This window comes from Trachinotus anak, unplaced genomic scaffold (assembly GCF_046630095.1).
Source record: "Trachinotus anak isolate AG129_WGS33_773 ecotype Australia unplaced genomic scaffold, CSIRO_AGI_Tana_v1 ptg000010l, whole genome shotgun sequence".
In the NCBI taxonomy this organism is placed as follows: Eukaryota; Metazoa; Chordata; class Actinopteri; order Carangiformes; family Carangidae; genus Trachinotus; species Trachinotus anak.
In genome coordinates this window covers 23,361,929-23,380,753 of record NW_027273861.1, presented here as the reverse complement: position 1 = coordinate 23,380,753, position 18,825 = coordinate 23,361,929, and the positions used below count along the sequence as shown (strand labels likewise).

Below are 18,825 nucleotides of genomic sequence, written 5' to 3'. Positions count from 1 at the left end.
GCTTCGAGACACTAGATGACAGATTACTGCTTCACCCTCTCTTCCGTCTATTCAGCTTCCATTTATCCAAATGACAGGGGACAAAAAGATAGAAAATGTTAATCATTCACCCACCCACCCCCCCCCCCCCCCCACCCCCCCCCCCCTCTCTCTCTCCCTGCTGCTTTCTCCCTCCAGACTTAGCCAATTAAAATAGTTTCTGAGTGTTTCTTGAAGCAGTCTGGAACTAATTAGATAGGATTCCTTTTTCTACATGCATATCCACATTCAAACAGCAACACACCGCTTTTAAAAGCTGACTTTATTAGTTTGACCCACCTCATCGGTAGGTGTGTGAGTGTTTGTGTTCCCAGGTTGACAAAGAACTTGTTTTCATCCTGCATGAGGCTGAGGGCCAGACGGCTGAAAGGAGACGGGACAAAGCTGACTTGTTAAGACCAGAGGAGGAGGAGGAGGAGGAGGAGGAGGAGGAAGGGTGGAAGGGGGAAAGAAAAGAGGGAGCGGGCAAGCAAAAGGCATGAAAGGAGTGAACAGAGGGAGAGGGAGTGAGGAAGGATGGAAAAGGGGAGGAGAAAATGAGAGAAGGGGGTGAATGGGAGAGGAGGGGTTCCAGTTTCCATCTCCCACCACAGGAAATGTTTGTGTGGTTTAAATGCAAGTTGGAGTCTCTACTGCAAGCAACTTGTGTTTACAGAGTGTAAACAGCGTACAGCAGCATGGCCAGCCGGTGAGCAAAACACTCCGTCTTTTCTCTCATGGTTTTGCATGTTTTAGGATCGAAACTTATTTTTTGAAACAACTTTTCACTGGTTAAATGTATTGGTTTCCAGGAATGAAATAAGAGGGGGCAGCTTGCAGATGCCACTAAGTAACATTTTACAGTAAATGACAAAAACTGAATGAGCCACCATGTAGATTTCAAGACGAAGCAGAGTTTTACACAATAATTTTCTTCACTGCAAATGGAAAAACTGAGCTAAACTCTGAGTTTCAGCATGAAACTCCAGAAAAGGATGTTGACGCAGCAGTGAGAACCTTTTTTTACTCTGGAAAAATAGCTTGGTTAAATAACCTGGAAAGAGTTTCAGCTGTATTCTCCGCACTGTATTCACTGCACAAGCTGTGGTGTTTTCACTGGTGTAGTTTTCCAAGGTTGATGTCAAAATAAGCCTTTGGCTGGATCCAGAGCTCCCATTGATTTGTAATTATCATTTACAGCAGTGTGTTGCATTTGTACACCGGCAGGCCGGCAGGCTGGTTTAAAAACTGTTCATGCTGCAGAACTGTTCCTTTAATTCAGTTTTTTTCATTTCCTCTCTAGTGTGGAACATCCTGCTGCAGGCTACAGGAAGATCTTTGAGACAGTGGAAGAGTTGAATGAACCGATACCTGCAGAGATCACTGGTAGGAAAGAGCGACCCAGAGCCTCCACACAGACAAACAGGGATGCCCCGATTGATCGGCCGGTTTTCATTAAAAATAGGTGATTGGTTGATTGGCAGGAGCACTCGCAAAAAATGTACATTTGCAATTTAAAATGTGTGTGTCTTGTTTGAAGTGTGCTATAGTGTAATAATCACATTCTCTTGTTGGATAAAGGATTTGTGCAATGCAGTAGTTTGATTCTGCAGTTTTTTTTGTGCTGCTCTGTTGAACATGTTGACTCAGTAATGATGACTTTTTGTGGTCCTTTAATCAGCTGCTGTGACAAAACACAAAAGATTATTGCTATCGGCCGTGGATCGGTCGATCTCATACATGATCGGGGCTTCCCTAACAATTATGTATATGTTTTTCTTTGTTTTTATATATTGCCCAAGTATTTTTATTTCTTTGTTGACATTCTTTAAGTCTTATCAGGCAGAATCATCACCAGGTGATCACAATTTATGTGAATATATTTGATGCTTTAAATTCACTCAGAAAAATTGGCAATTTCATGTTAATGATTATATTATAATTATCATGACGTGTAGAATCATTTAGTCTTGTTAACAAATACATTCTAGTGTTATAAATAATGATACATTTTAATAGCCTACTTTAATTGCCCTTTTGTTATTCGATCAGAAAACTGCTTGTTTTGTTTGAGCCCTCAATCCCAGTGTGTGTGCAGGTGTCATACCGTCATGGCTGGGCGGCAGTCTTCTCAGGATGGGTCCAGGTCTTTTCGAGGTGGGGGATGAACCTTTCTACCACCTGTTTGACGGACAGGCTCTGATGCACAAGTTTGACCTGAAGAACGGGCAGGTGACCTACTACAGGAAGTAAGAATCCTATTTGTTACCTTACAAAATCTTTACTACTGAGTCCCGAGGTGATAGCTTTACACAGAATTCAACCCTCAGTCCCCTGGATGAACTATGACCTACTCATTACATGCCTTTCAGGGCCTCCTTAATGTTGGGCATCGTGAATGTGTTCAGTATTTTCCCTTCCTGACAAAAAAAACGGTCACACACATCCCTTTGTTTGTCACTTTTATCATTTCGATGCAGATTTTTCTTCTGTGACATCTGATTTTTGTTAGCGCAGAGGTATGCAGTTCCATGCAGCTGAGGAAAAGAGCTGGCGGTAAATTCATCCAGACTGGAGAGAAGAAACCAAAACAATAATCAGACCACAGCAAATCCCTCTTCGCTCTCCTTTTTTACTGAGCAGAATCAGTCTTGTGTTTCACAGATTTCAGACCTTTATAATAAAATGACTGGATAGTGGCTAGTGGATAGTTTCTATGTGGCTTAATGGTTCTCTGGCACATCGTGCGTGTGGTCTTTGCACTCAGGTTCATCAGGACGGATGCATATGTTCGTGCTATGGCTGAAAACAGAGTGGTCATCACTGAGTTTGGCACAGCAGCCTACCCAGACCCCTGCAAGAACATCTTCTCCAGGTAACCCCGACCCTTGACTCCAAATGATCAAACCGAAAGTTTGCGGCTCAGGTCTTTTTTTATCAGATATTGTGGGTGCTATGCTCCTGTGATCATGGAAGCATTGGAGTTATGTGTTGGAAGCATTTCCTGGCTGGGTGCAGTTGTGCCCCTAAATCCACTAATTGTCGTTTTAACAGTTTGATTTTCTTACAAATGAAACAGTTTTCCTTGTTCTCGTGTCTGTTTAGATTCTTCACTTACTTCAGAGGCATTGAAGTGACTGATAACTGTTTAGTGAACATCTATCCAATCGGTGAAGACTTCTACGCCGTCACAGAGACCAATTACATCACCAAGGTTGATCCTGATTCGCTGGAGACGTTATCAAAGGTGAGGGCTGACTGGTTTACTTTTACAATTTGAGAACACTAAAATATACTTCAGGTGTGACTTAAACCTCCATCTTGGTTTTATTTGTTTTCAGTTACAATATATTTATGTCTTTATTTTTACAATAACAAATGATGATGCCATTTGAAAATGGCTTAGACACATTACTGCTGTTTTTGGCAAAGCCATGACAGAGGCTCTTCACCAGACTGGCTCTTTCTTCCAGTCATTCTCTGTCTCGTGTTTGTGTGCTAACACCAGGTGGACCTGTCCAAGTACCTCTCAGTGAATGGGGTGACTGCCCACCCCCACACTGACACCGATGGTACAGTCTATAACATTGGTAACTGTTTTGGCAAGAACATGAGTCTGGCTTATAACATCATCAAGATCCCACCTGCTCAAAAAGGTGAGTTTGGCTCAGACGTCACACTGTCACTGACAGAAGATACGATATTTAAAGGTCCCATTTCGTATAAAGTGAGATGTCCATGTCTGTTTTGATTATAAAGCAGGTCTAGGTTCTATATTAATACTATGAAAGTATCAAAGCCTCGGTCCACAGAGAAATGCGCACAGCCTGTATTCAGAAACTGAGCCTTAAAATGAGCCGTCATGATTTCTGGAACTTTGTGATGTCGTACAGTCACTGCCATCAGCTAGCTATGCCCCCAGCCGACCAACCATCCGACCTTGCAGGATTTGGTTTCTCTGAGTGTTTACTTGAAATTTGCTGTATTTTTATTGGACCACTCAGAAAATAGTCAGCCAATCAGAAGAGAGAATCTGAGCCTCTTTGATCTGTTGTTACTAGAGCTCCAGAGAGAGGACATGTAAAAACTATTGGTATGATTGTTTCGGTACTAAAAACCCCAGATATATCTTCTTATGATTATCGAAACCTCAAAAAAAACACCTGAAAAGTGTAAAATATGGGACCTTTAATTGATCCTCAGTTGTTGTTTTGTTTTTTTCCATTATGAACTGATCAGAAATCTAAAAGCACACACACGCCACAGCTTCAGCGTATTCATAAACTCATCTTAAATAAGTGCTTTTGAATAGTGCTGGTTGACTGTGTGTGATTTCAAAATTATATATCATGTAATGAATTATAATGTAATACAGTCAAACCATCATAAAGGAAACCCACACTGATATTTGTTGGTTATTGTAAGATGGATGGATGGATGGATGGATGGATAGTAAACACAGAGAGAAACACAGAGAAAGGTAAAAAGAAAAGGAGAAATAAGAAAAGAAAAAGAAAAGAAATGAAAAAAGAAAGGAAAAGGCCAATAAGAGACATAAAGACCAGTCTGCTAATGAAGTTTGTGTGATATTGTCAAAAGCTCCAGAACAGAGACTAAATGGACAGAGGTTTGTGCTTCTGACTTCATGAGAGGGGAGCAGACAGCACTAACGTCTGTCTGTGCTCATGTTGTCTCCTCCAGTGTCACACTCACTCTGTGTATGTCCCTGTGCCTCCAGACAAATCAGACCCCATAGAGAAATCACAGGTCGTGGTTCAGCTCCCCAGCAGTGAGAGGTTGAAGCCCTCATACATGCACAGGTACCCACTTATCTCACCAATACAGAAGTGATGCTTCACATTCATATAAACTGTCTACTTTTCCCATGTTTACGTCCATGCTTCTGTCTCCATGCCTGCTTGTCTTCTCCGTAGTTTCGGTATGACAGACAACTATTTTGTGTTTGTGGAGCAGCCGGTGAAGATCAACCTGCTCAAGTTCCTGTCGGCTTGGAGCGTAAGAGGAGCCACATACATGGACTGCTTCGAATCCAACGACAGCATGGGGGTAGGCAGGGGCGGGGACAGAGGGGCGGCCAGCGGTGGTACAAGGTCCCGCCAATGAAATTTGAGGCACAAAATGACCACAAAGAGACACGAGAAAAACTACAAATGACCACAAAGAGACATAAAATGACCACAAACTGATACAAAATGACCTCGCTTTACAAATGTGCCCTCTGTTTTGAATTTCTGCCCCAGTCTGGTCGCCCGTTTAAGAGTTTCAAAACCCTCCCTCAGGGGCTAGGAAGGGAATCAATGTGATTAACCGATTACATGTGACAGCTTTTACATTTCCCTTTCATATGCAGTTTGTGTGTCTGTGTTTGTAGACATGGTTCCACCTGGCCACTAAAGACCCAGCAGGTTATTTAAGCAGCCACAAGTTCAGAACATCAGCTTTCAACCTCTTCCACCACATCAACGCCTACGAGGACGAGGGATTCATTGTCGTCGACCTCTGCACATGGAAAGGGCGAGTATGACCCTCTGTGTGTGTGTGTGTGTGTGTGTGTGTGAGTGTCAGTTGTGTAATCATCCTGACCTCTCTATCTCTGTTTGCAGTCATGACTTTGTGTATAACTACCTGTACCTGGCCAACGTGAAGGAGGAGTGGGAGGAGGTGAAGAAAGCAGCCATGAGAGCCCCTCAGCCCGAGGTCAGACGATACGTACTGCCGCTGGATATACACAGGGTGAGTACACACACACACACACACACACACACACACACACACACCAAGTCTCTTCATACAGAGGCTCTGGCCCCCGGGCCTGTGCCCTGTAGGCCTGCTCAGTCATACATACATGGGTCCAGCTCACATTAATTGATATAAATGTCAGTAATTTCATGTCCTTAATAAATAATTCTAGAGTTTATTGTTTGTTTTTCATCACTTGCCATCTAAATAACAAATGAACAATCGTAAAACGTCTGTATTAACAGCAGTACTTACAGATAATGCTTGAATAAGGGCATTGGAAGAGTAAAAACAAAAGACAAAAGACCTGTCAATATTTTCTGGTCTCAGATCTGACAAAAAGGTGGCAGGGGTTGCAACAAGCATCACAATCAGGGGTGGACAGTAACGAAGTACGTTTACTTGAGTTCTGTAATTTAGTTTTTTTTTATATGAGTGATATTGTTTTTTTTAAACTTGTGACTTTTACTCCACTAAACTTTAAAGACAAATAATGTTCTATTTGACTCCACTGCATTTCTATGAAGTACTCATTACTTTGAAACAGAGCTTTTAGTCAGTGGAATTTATTTTATTTTATTTTGAAAAGTGCGACCATAAGCTGTGTTCATCACAGGAGAAAAACCAAACACAGGCATGTTTGAACAGCTCAGTTTGGACCTAGTGGTGTCCTGACAGCAGCTACGTTAAAGATGAGGCAGAGGATTCTTCACCAGAGGCCACGGCCTTATTTTAAGTCCAGGTTTTACCTTTTTGCAAATTTTTTGCTGCGTTTATCACAACCAAACCCCATCACTGTCAAAACAACAGTGGCGCAAGAGTCCTTCTGTAAATACACTGTGGAATGATACAACGATGTGTTGACATAACACAAAACAGTACTTTTGAGTACCTAAATATTTTTAAAAGCCAGTACTCCAGCACTTGAACAACTTTCCCTTGTATTGGAGTAATATTTGACCGGGAGTATCGATACTTTGACTCAAGTAGTGGAGCTGTGTACTTTGTCCCCCTCTGATCACAATGTTCAAATGAAACCAACTGCTGGTGGCAGAATAATAAAATACTAAAAGGCGGAGGCTAAAGCCTGAAAAAAAAAAGTGCATCTTCACAAATTATTTCCATGTGCGGCCGCAGCACTCTGTGTGACTCTCACATCATGTTCCCCACACAAACCTCAGAGGGGAAAATTCATGAGAGCCACAGCTCTGTTTGGACATCTCTTTGGTTATAGATCTTTTCAAATAAACTACTCTTTTCTTACACCCCCATAAAACATACAGGAGTGTGTATTCATGTCTTATTGTGTGTGTGTGTGTGTGTGTGTGTGTGTGTGTGTGTGTGTGTGTGCAGGAGGAGCAGGGGAAGAATCTGGTGTCTCTGTCCTACACTACAGCTACTGCTGTTCTTCACAGTGATGGCACCATCTGGCTCGAACCTGAAGTCCTCTTTTCTGGACCAAGGCAGGGTGAGAGACAAACCAAGTGGCAACCCACCGGGGCCGAGGGCCAAGAAGCTGCAGTTCCTCTAATGAGGCTGCTCCAAAACCATGGAGTCCTGTGTTAAAATGCCCGACTTTACAGCAGGAATAAACCTGTTTACAGCCAGACTGAGGCTTAAGAAGAAACAGAAACACATAAAAACAACTTATATATAATCCAACATATAAATATACACAAGCCGACCAATTTACCAAAGTTGATAAAAGTTATAAAAATTCTTACATACGTTAAATAAATAAATACGTTTTCAGAAGCAATATGAAAGCAATTTGAAAGAGGTTGTTCAAAAGCCTTTTGCTAAAAATGTGTTTTCAGAAGTGATTTAAAAGTACTTTGTGTAGCGACTGCCATCCACTGAAGAAAGCCAAGAGACTGAGTAAACTGGAGTATGATTCTTTATATTCTTATATGGATGTCTTTCTCTCTTTTTTTCACTGTATTGATGCCTCTCTCTCTCTCTTCTCTCTCAGCCTTTGAGTTTCCACAGATTAACTACTCCCGGTGTCGTGGGAAGAAGTATTCCTTCGCCTATGGCCTGGGACTCAACCACTTCATCCCTGATAGGGTAGGAGCCCTGCTATCATTCACAGAAGAAGACAAAGACAGTGCCAGGGCCTGTCAGGTTAACTGGCTCCCCAGCACACACAGTATGTGACAGTGTAAATGCTGCTGTTAATTACAGCTGTTTGTTGTTGAACTGCTGTAGATCGTCAAGCTGAACGTGCAGACCAAAGAGACCTGGGTGTGGCAGGAGGAAGAGTGTTACCCGTCAGAGCCGCTGTTTGTACCCACACCCGGAGCTGCAGAGGAGGATGATGGTAGGACGCACACCCGCATTCACACATTCTCACATCTTCGCAAATAAACTCAGAGTTACACCTGTATTCATGCATAATCTTGAGACCCTGTTTTAAAGAGGGGCCAGGAGTTCAAATGTAGTTTAAACAGCTCCATTATTTCAGTTCACCATGTGCTTATGTGACACATATTCCTAAATAAATGTGTGCTCAGTAACAAACTAATCATTAATTACTAACTCACTAATGTATTTATTCTAATGCAATTATGTTTATTTTAATTTATTTTGTATTTTATGCCTTGTAGTTGGATTTTATCTTTTACAGCATGTCATAAGTCGTCCTTGAGTGCTTTGAAAGGCACCTATGAATATGAATATGACTATATATATATTGAATATGAATATATATATATATTTTTTTTAAATTAATATTATTGTTATTATTAAGAAGGAGCCCGTGTTTTTGTTACTTCAGCCCTGAATGTATTTATGACTCCAAAGCAAACAGATTGAAATAATGCACTGAAAAGATTGCAAAATTTAATTTTGCCCTCCCCTTGTATCTGTATTGTTTTCAAACAAAAAGAATGAACTGCCAGCAAACACTGAAACACCAAATGGTTAATTTAATCCTCAGCCTGATCTGAGCCTGATCAAAGTCCAGCTTAAAGGGCCACTAGATTGATTTGCAGTAGTATTGTACTGCCGTAAAGCCCCTGGACATTTGTAAAAGTTTAAACAAAGGATGGTCATGTCTGTGGTGGAAACACACACATACTGTCACCCTCCCTCTCGTCTCGGTGTTGCAGGTGTGCTGCTGAGCATCGTGGTGAAGCCGGGTGCAGAGAGACCAGGCTTCCTGCTGGTGCTGGATGCCAGGAAACTGACTGAGCTGGCCCGGGCGGAGGTCAACACCATCATCCCCGTGACATTGCACGGCATGTACAAACCGTGACCCCGGCTCTCGACCTCACTCGACCGAAACACATCATAGAGTACCTGTTTCCTTTCAATCAGAAATATACGTTGTTTTTTTTTCTGCCAAAGTTGCTGCTTCAGTAACTGATCTACATCTGAACCAACCATGACTCTTTTGGTGACTTTAAACTCATAAAAAATCTCCTTACATCAGTAAACATTAGTGGTACGAAAATGATTTATAAATGATTATTGTTCTTCATTTTTGGGACATAAAGTATTTGCAACATATACACATAACAGCAACATACAGCAATTACTATTAATGCTATTTCTGCTTTTCCTTGGGCTCAAGCTTGCTTCAGAGCGACAAGTCACAGATTTTACAAAAACAACATTTACTGCACTGAAAATGTTGTTTTTCATAATCTGGGAAGGACAGTCACAAAGTACATTTCCTTGAATACTGTACTTCAGTATATATATATATATATATATATATATATATATATATATATATATATATATATATATATTTTTTTTTTTTTTTTTTTGGAAACCTATGATTTTACTACACTTAAAAGACAAATGTTGTACTTTTGACTCCACTCCATTTCTAAGAAGTGCTCGTGACTTTGAAGCAAAGCTCTTAAAATTTGACCGGGAGTATCTGTACTTTGACTGAAATAACAGCTGTGTACTTTGTCCACCTCTGATCATAATTAAAATGACATCTGCAGATTTATGAAATCACCCTTTTAAAACAGGAGCCACAATTAAAAACAAACACTCGTTCTGCAATTTAAAAATGTATTTATATTTTTTAAATCTTCTTTTATACAAAAAAAAAACTACATTACAATGATTATTTTACATTTCTAATTACAGCACGATTTCTTACATATGTAATATTTTTGACAAAAAAATGCAACAACTATAATCAGTTCTGTGTGTCAGAGCTCCTATACGGTGCTTTTAATTTCTTTGTCATAAGTTTAAAAAAAAACTCTCCTGAACTGGGTTAAGGCCAAAACAGACCGGTGGTCTGCTGTGTAATACCCACATGACAACTTTCGACTTTCATCTACACAACTTGTTGTAATTTGCCATCAAAATAAATCAAAAATCAAAATGGGACTGTGAACCCTTCACATGTACTGTAGTGTTGAGTGGCTTTTTGCTGGCCTAGGTGTGGTGCACCTACATGTACCTGAGACATGGAGTGAAGGTGAGATTGAAGGCCAAAACCTGATGAGGCACTTTTGCTGGATTTACAGACTCTTTACAGTTTCTCAACTCAACTGCCTCCAAAGCTGTGAGATCTACTATAGCTACATCTCCAGTGCACATGGTTACAGCAAAAAACTGTCAGTAAACTGTAAATAAACTTTCATCCTTCAGTCAAATTGTTGTGACTGTTCTTTATATTAGAGTTCCTGATGTTCCCAGAAACTAGAGGAGTGGTGACTTTTGTGGGATGTGGCAGCCCCAGGGTATCTACCTGGGCTGGTGTGTGTGTTGTGTTGTGTTGTGTTGTTGCTGTGTTGTGTTGTGTGTTTGCATGTTGCAGAGTCCTGGTTGGGTGGTGCTGGAGGCCATCAGGGAAGTGCAGGCAGCTGGCCGCTGTCCTCCACATAGAGTATAAAAGACCCATCTATGCTGGCGCTCAGGAGGCTCCCTCCTCGTTTGCACCTCGTTGTCCGTTGTCTAGTTCCACCTGCCTGCCTTATTTGTTGGAAATGCCATTTGTGTTATCTTAGTTAAATTAAAACAAATTTCTATCAAATAAAAGTCCCTCTGCACTGGTTTCTGGAGATTAAAAAAAAAAGGCACTGACAGAATTGTGGTTGTTGTGTAGATTCTATAAAGCAGCCACAGTCTTCATCTTGTGGTGTAAACTGTTCCCAGTCCAAGAGAGGAGATGCATCATTGTGGTTAAAACTTCAAAGACAGCCAATGAATATCTGTTTGAGGACGTTTGATCCAGTTGCCACCTTCTGGCAATGAGGTGATCTCTGTATGAGCTGCAGATATTTCTCTCCAGTGTTCAAACACACACATTGGTATTCAGCACGTGCACCCGTTACACCCGTACTAAACTTGTGTTATTTAAGGTGTGAGGATTCTCTTCAAGACCAACTATAATTCCTCTTTCATCACTTTTACAATAACATTCATCTCCATCTACAATTTACAATCATACTGATCTGAGGCCAGAGCTCAGTGTGAGACCTGTTAGTGACCGATGGGCAACAGCAGCCAGACTGAATGAAAACATTCGTGAAATGTAAATGATGGACGGATGTTTGAAGTGTCCATCAGGTGCCTCTACATACGTAGAAGTGCTGATTGCACTTTTTCTGTGGAAAGCTGATAGTGCTGCTGTTTGATGATGTGCAGACAGTCTCTGAGAACCTGCAGACAGAAACACATTCATATAAAACAACATAAAAAGGAAAAGAAAGGGTTAAGTTGAAATCATATTGGCGACTGTTTACCTTCCTGGTGTCCTGAGGCAAAATGACTCCATCATCCCACAGCCTGCCAGAGGAGAAGAAAGCTGAGCTCTCTTCTTTCAATCTCCTGTTCAGCTTGTCCTCCTGCTCCTTCTTCTTCTGCTCCTCCTCCTGCTCCCCGTCAGGGGGAAGCAGAGAGCCAGCGTGACCCGGAGCCGTCACGGACACTCTGGCGTTGGGCCACAGGAACAGGAAATTGGGGTCAAAGGCTCGTCCGCACTAGAGAAGGAAACAAGATTCAAACTGTTCAGGCACTGACCCTGCATCCTAAACCCTTCATGAGCATACAGTAGGATTATACTGTGGAATAGTAACGACTAGCAATAATCTAGTATTGTTTTCATTGAAAATCATTGGCAGTTTGTTCTGGAAAACAATCATTCATTTCTGCATTAATTATAATACCACTTTAAGATTATCACATTACAGCAGTGTTTACTGAGACTCTCACCATGGCGTAGCTGTCGGCACCGTGGCAACCACCGATCACCACGGTGATCTTGGGCACGGAGGCGCACGCTACTGCTGACAGCATTGAACCCTGAGCCTTCAAACGGTTACTGTTCATCTCTGCCTAGAAGAGACACACACACAGAGCACATAAGAAAAACAAAGATTATGCTTTTATATCCCGTCCATAATCTTAGGAGAAAAACATGCACACGTACCGAATCGATGATTATTGTTAATGTTGTAATTGTACTTAAGAAATGGTTCTCTTTCAGTGCGCTGCTGCCTTTCTCCCATGCTGCTGTTTTTGCCTTCTTTCCTGTGCACCTGATTATCTTGTTAGGTTGTGCATACGCTACCTTGTGAAGCACCTTTCATAATCTTACAATGATATCTGTCAATTTATTTACATCACCAATAATTTCCTTCTAGTAAGGAGATGTTACTCCAGCTATTCTCTGTTTGATGTCCCAGACCATCTGTAAGCTTGAGGCTATAATCTGGTGTGACGCATCAAATGGAGACATTTGTGTTGAATGCTGCACACCGTCCCCTTTAAATAAAACAGTTAAAATAAAATAAAATAAAGTAAAATAAAAACCTGGACAAATACTGCTAATCTGGGAACTGGTATTTTAGTTTTGTGATTCTGAATTGTATTCTTGATTTCAGTTTTACGAGATTTACCTTTATTTTACTATATTTTCACACGTGCACTCACACAGACCTAAACAGCCGTGCTGCATTTCACTGGCAGTGAGTACCTGTGTTGTGGAGAGCGTTAGTGCCGCTGTGGGTGCCGTGTTCTGGAGGAAGAGGAGTGGGATGTCTCTCTGGTCACACAACTGGACAAAATGACTTCCTTTCAGGGCTGCCTGGTATGACAGCTCGCCGTTGTTGGCCACTATTCCCACCAGGTGGCTAATGAAGTACATGCAGAGAAAAAACACAACATATACCAGGTCAGGACCATGCAGGACACAGACTCCTCACATACTTAGATCATGTGACTTATGATGATAGCTGGAGTCATGCTGCTGTGGCTGCTGGGTTAGTGTTAGACGATGAAAACTTACAAAGGTGATGGTATTACTCATAAAGTTTAGTGAATTATTATTTATAACATCTATTATTAATCTAAAGTACAGGTGTAAAGGTATTTCTTAGCTTGATAAAACTCAATATAAAAAGTGATAACATGCATCATGCAGCTGCACAATCTTCAATACATAGAATCATCCTCATCAAGTTACTACTTTGGTTCATCAACTGTGTGAACAGTCAGACGTCTTTTACCCATGTATCTTTGCAAAACCAGTGACCAGCGTGGTTCCATAACGAGCTTTAAACTCCTGGAAGCGGCTCCCGTCCGTCAGACGACTGATGACCTGGACGGATAGACAGACAGAGGAAACCAGCCGCGTGTTATTGATGTTAAATCATGACTCAGTGAAACAGCGGCCATGACTTCAAACTAACATTTCTACAAACCAGCCACGTATGAAGTGTCATTCATTTCCAAGAACTTTAAAGTGACAATCTAATGTTTTCATGTCTGTTCTGTGTCGTGTCATCATTGTGGTGTTTTTGCACAAGTTATTAAACCACTGTGTCCAAACCTGTGTTGTCTGTACTGTTTTTTTGGTTTTTTTTGCATTTACTGCTCATGTTAACGACTGAGTTTACGAAGCAAATAGCTTTGTGTATTTTGTGTTTTATACCATTTTAACATCCAGACTGTAGCTATAACTCTGTGGAGCGAGACCCAGAAGCTCCTCTGAACTGTAAAGTGGCTCTTCCTCTGCTTTCCTCTTCTTCGTCTTCTCCTCATCCTCCTCCTCTTCCTCGGGCAGTTGGAAATTGAGGGTGGAAATAATGTTTCTGGTGTAATCATACGCCTCCTTTTCTTCCCAGGCAAAATGATCCACACAGCCACTCACTCTGAAACCAGAACATAAATTAACTTGATGATGTAACTCTATTCGTATTCAACTTATTTGGTAATTTTTTTATATAAATACACAAGTTTTTTAATTTTATTTTCAAAAGCATCGACCTCCAAAGACAATAATCTTATATTGATATTGATATCATGTACTGATCTGCCTCTCCCAGGAGTTAGTTTGATTTATGGACATACTCAGCATGAAGCCTGGCCCCTCCCAGATCCTCTGGTGTCACCTCCTCTCCTGTGGCGGCCTTGACAAGTGGCGGCCCTCCCAGGAATATCGTCCCTATCCGGTGCACCATCACTGCCTCCTCCGCCATGGTGGGGATGTAAGCTCCACCCGCCGTGCATGACCCGCACACCACTGACACCTTTAGGATCATTAATTGTTTTTATGTAGACAATGCAATTTAAAAGAGAGCGATTTTTAAAACTGCAAAAGCTGCAAATTTTAAAGCATCCAAGGTAAAATGCTGCTATATAAACTCCATTAGTGGAGGAACAAGTCAGACCGGGCTTTTATCCCCCAGGTGAGTGTGTGACTGCCAATGAAAATGTCTAATTATCAGTATTTCAAGTTTCCTTCTCCTCCTATTTCAAGATAAATTTTCCTTAATTATAGTTTTCTTTTAGACTGAATAGTTTTATTGAGACTGGGCCTGTATCCCCACAGATCCTGACGTGCTTGTAAGGAATAAAAAAGTAAGTGAAGTGATATCAGAGCTGTCTGTCTCCTGGTTGGCTGCCGGCCAGGAGTTAGACTGTAACTGTCACTGTTGTCAAGGCGATTTAACGGGATATTGCCAGCTGTATATATAAATATTCAGGAGAAGACTGTACCTTGTTATACATGTCAAAAGTGACATATAATGTTACAATAAATTAATTCATTCACATTCTACTTTACATTCATGCTGTTCTGTTAGAGGACACCTGGGCTTCTTCTAAATCTTTACCTGTGGGATCTTCATGGCAGACATGATGGCCTCGTTATAGAACGTCCGTCCTCCCTGGTTCTTATCCGGGAAGATCTCTGACTGGATGTTTGTACACAAACAGGGAATTATAATTTAAAACAGCAGTGAGTATGACTCGACTCACATTCACGTGCTGGGAAGAGGCTCCAAACAATTAAAACCTGGGGTGTGTGGGTTTAACCTGCAGTGGTAGGAAAGCTCCTCCAGAGTCCACCAGGTAAACACAAGGCAGGCGGTTCTGAATCGCCACTTCTTGCGCTCGAAGCTGCTTCTTCACTGTGATTGGATACGCCGTGCCGCCTTTCACTGTGGCATCGTTGGCAATGAACACACACCACAGACCACTGATCCTGCCAATGCCTGGTATTGGATGCACGTGCAAACACATATATGACAACGGGTCATAAACTGTGTGTGTTCCACTGAGATCATCATTTGGTTGGTCATAAATTGCTAACTCAGAAATAAAAGAAGTAAGTAAAATGAGCAATTTGGAGGCAGATTATGCACCATGTACTGGACTGTAGTTAGTGGTTTCTGACCAGTCAGGCAGCCGGCTGAAGGGATGTCTCCGTACGGCAGACCCAGACCCGCGAATGGTGACAGCTCCAGAAAGTCCTCGTCATCCAGCAGCAGATGCAGACGATCCCTGACCAGCAACTTCCTGTTTCTCTTTGTGTGTCTGGCGATGCTGTTCTCCCCTCCACCTTTCTTCACCTTCTCACTGAAGTCTATGAACCTTACAGAGATATAGACAGACAGATATAATAAACAGCATGAATTGACATGAAAAATAATGCAGGGCGGTGGTGTCGGCTGAACCTACGTCTTCTGGCAGGCGTAGCTGTTTCGGAGGTTAGCCTCATACACATGTTGGTGGATGGGCTGGAGGGGCTGCTCCAGCACTGGGAAGGCACTGCGCAGAGATCTCCTCTTCTTGGCTATGGAGCTCATACAGCGGATTGAACACTGCCAACGCTGCTCAGCCAACCTGTGACACAGGATTCACACATGAAAAGCGTGTTCACAATACGGTAAAAAAATCTTTAAAAAAAAAAAAAAAAAAAAAAAAAGCCAATGTGACAATCGCAGAGGAGTATCTGAAATGTCAGTATCGAAAACTACCAATAAATGTCTGCTCTGATGATTCCTTTAAGCCCTCAGCTGTGAATGTTTGAATAATGCTTTCAATTTGGACAAGAAAAATACAACGATTTGTTTGTTAATAGTTAAAACAGATGTTCATAATTGTAACTTGGGTAAAGATCTGATCATATTTTAAGACAAATTTATCGATAAATGCAGATAATGCCAGAGGGTTCGCTTGCTTTTTCTTGCCGCTGTAAATGTAACTAATGTGTAGCTCATATTCATTTCAATCCACAACAGAAAGCCACAAAATATAATATACTGTAAATAGATTGTCATTTGGATTATGGTCCAGGAGTCACCTGTGATGTCTCTGCTCTGCTGTGTTTCTCAGCATCCATGACGGTGACTGGGTGTAAGGAGGCACCGGGCTGGGGCATACCCTTCCTCCACCACACACACTCCTTTTAGAGACAGAGAGAGGGAGATGTGAACACACATGAATAGGTGGGTCTTTAACCTTGTTATTCCGGTTTAATAGCTCTCAGACAGTCTCTGTGCATAATAAACATTTCCACATCTCCATACAGAGGCCATATGAGCTGGGCATGGTTATATGCACAATATATCCCCCCAAAAATATTGTATTGATTCATTGTACGGATCAGTCGTTTACAGAGTGCATCCACTCAAGTACAACACTTCAGTACAGCACCTGTACTTTACTTGAGTATTTCTATTTACTGTCATTTCATACCTGTACTGCACAAGATTATAGAGCAAAGATACCAAAAAAAAAAAAGTGATCAGCTTATAAAATGGCATACACTGTCATTTCTGATGAAAATACCCAAGAGCATAGGGCAGTTGTTAAATTAGCAAAAATGTCTACACAGTAAATAATAAAATGTCCAGGAACCACTCCACATTATAAACACATCTCAACCACTTTCCACCATAGGAGGAAAATAGCAGTATTTACTGAATGAAGTCAGTAATTAAACGTGTATCTACGCGTGGACAGACTTTTTGAAGTTGGACAAATCGCTAGCTTACTGTTCACAATACGAAATGTCTGCCAAAGGTCAAGAGACTTTGTCAGACGATTATGTGGATGTGTGAATGGAAAGTATTCAGCGCCTCTTACCTTGACATGCAGCGGAACATGTCTGTTCGTGTCTGACAAAATACAGCTAGTTCCACAACTTTAGTAGTAAAAAGAAATAGCAAAAGAGAACTAGGCTACTCCATTGTCGTTCAGTCACCCCCAAAACAAATTCTTCTTCTTCGTTCCTCCGTTTGATGGTAGTTTTCGAGCTGTAATTCACACTGCCGCCCTCCACAGGAGCTGAGGGGGAGGTGCAGGCTGGCGGTGATAAAAAAATAAAAAATAAAATAATCAATTTGACGTACCTGTACTCCCACTATCGAGGATAATCCTGCACTTCACAGCACAGTATATAATTGACTGATTTGCATTTGGTGATTACGGTTGTAATGACACATCTTAGCCACTAGAGGGAGCTGCTCGTTCACTTTTAGGGTTATTTGATTTTGTTAAGCCTTAAGATGGTTTTCAAGGAATACAGTTACATTAGGAGATATTTGGGAAAAGATTCTGTACAAGCTACTTACACTGACCACCTTCCTTGGAGAGTTGAAAGGCCTGTTGGTTGGTTCAAGCAGAATAAACTGTGCAGACTGCTGTGTAATTCCTTATAGCTCAAATGGTAAAACTATCCACCAATAGACAGGATGGTCTTTATATGCTTCATTACCCTGGGTTTTGTTCCCAGCAGGCATAAGCATAACCAGGATATGAGGTTATCTACTTTACTTTGTAATTTGAAATTCATGCTGTATGGAAACCAGATTTAATACATGCTTTTCCCCGGAGAACAAAGATACTGTGAACAAAGGTTTGCATATTATCCCTGGAAACAGACCTTGCATTGAGAGAGTCTTCACACTGACACACTTGTCAGCAAGCTACGGCAAAAGCTTGGATATTTGTGCAGAAACAGAGCCAATTTTCCTAAGCTCAACAGGAAGCAGTGAATTGAGGCTGTCGACTTGTCTGTCCTAGATGATGGTGATGTCATGTACAGACGCGCCTCTGAACCCACTCTCAAACCCCCAGATTCAGTTTACCACTCCACCCAAAGACTCATTATTGGTGTCAGTTATTCTACCCATCATTGCATCTTGTATGAAAAGGTTGGGTGGGCATTGCAAACAGTATGAGGTGACAGACATTGGTTTTTATAATTTATAAAGCTCTAAATGACAACATGCCATCATACACCACTTCCTCATGAAACTCATAAAAGTCTTTATATAACCCGTTGAAGTAATTGGCTAAGTCCCACAAGCAAACACAAATTGTGGGAAAACTGCTTTTATTTTTGCGCTGCACACACCTACAACACATTGAAAATAAACACAATTGCACCTATTAGTCAAATTAAAACCACGATCACAAACTTGTCCCCTTAACAGCTTTAACTATGTTCTTTCCTTATTTGTTAATCATTTTGTGTGTATTTATTCTGTTTTAAGTGTACCCTTGACATACTTAAAAATGCGTATATGCCACCAATGAAATAAAGGTTAAATGAAGTAATGAAAAAATGGGATTGAGCACCAAATTACAGATGGGATAGTCCTGATTATAATCAAACTCATATTGAGGTGCACCACCATTTGTTATCCAAATTGTCTATTCTCAATTTGAAAAAATAAATTGCCAATAGAGAAATATTTTACCAAATTTTGCTTGCATCGTTATATCCAGGCCTTCAGTGGGTTTTTTTTTTTCCAATTAGCAGGCACATTGTAATTTTAGAAA

General features: G+C 41.2%; 2 protein-coding genes across 2 annotated transcripts; one reads left to right on the top strand and one right to left on the bottom strand.

Moving 5' to 3' along the window:
• Positions 1–578: 578 nt before the first annotated feature.
• Positions 579–9,486, top strand: LOC139626084 (retinal Mueller cells isomerohydrolase-like). Its single transcript, XM_071486263.1, has 14 exons — positions 579–727; positions 1,322–1,404; positions 2,117–2,267; positions 2,786–2,893; positions 3,124–3,265; positions 3,527–3,674; positions 4,757–4,838; positions 4,953–5,085; positions 5,411–5,553; positions 5,643–5,772; positions 7,132–7,246; positions 7,751–7,845; positions 7,987–8,098; positions 8,889–9,486. Exons 1-14 carry the CDS (start codon positions 717–719, stop codon positions 9,032–9,034), a joined length of 1,599 nt encoding a protein of 532 aa, XP_071342364.1. The 5' UTR covers positions 579–716; the 3' UTR covers positions 9,035–9,486.
• A 307-nt stretch (positions 9,487–9,793) lies between these two features.
• LOC139626083 (methylcrotonoyl-CoA carboxylase beta chain, mitochondrial) lies at positions 9,794–17,280 on the bottom strand. Its single transcript, XM_071486262.1, has 13 exons — positions 17,125–17,280; positions 16,340–16,441; positions 15,715–15,879; positions 15,431–15,627; positions 15,070–15,248; positions 14,868–14,948; positions 14,104–14,282; positions 13,685–13,904; positions 13,260–13,351; positions 12,728–12,884; positions 11,965–12,087; positions 11,496–11,732; positions 9,794–11,412 (listed from the first exon to the last, which is right to left on the bottom strand). The coding sequence occupies exons 1-13, from the start codon at positions 17,142–17,144 to the stop codon at positions 11,326–11,328; spliced, it is 1,839 nt and encodes a 612-aa protein (XP_071342363.1). The 5' UTR covers positions 17,145–17,280; the 3' UTR covers positions 9,794–11,325.
• Between the last annotated feature and the right edge of the window lie 1,545 nt (positions 17,281–18,825).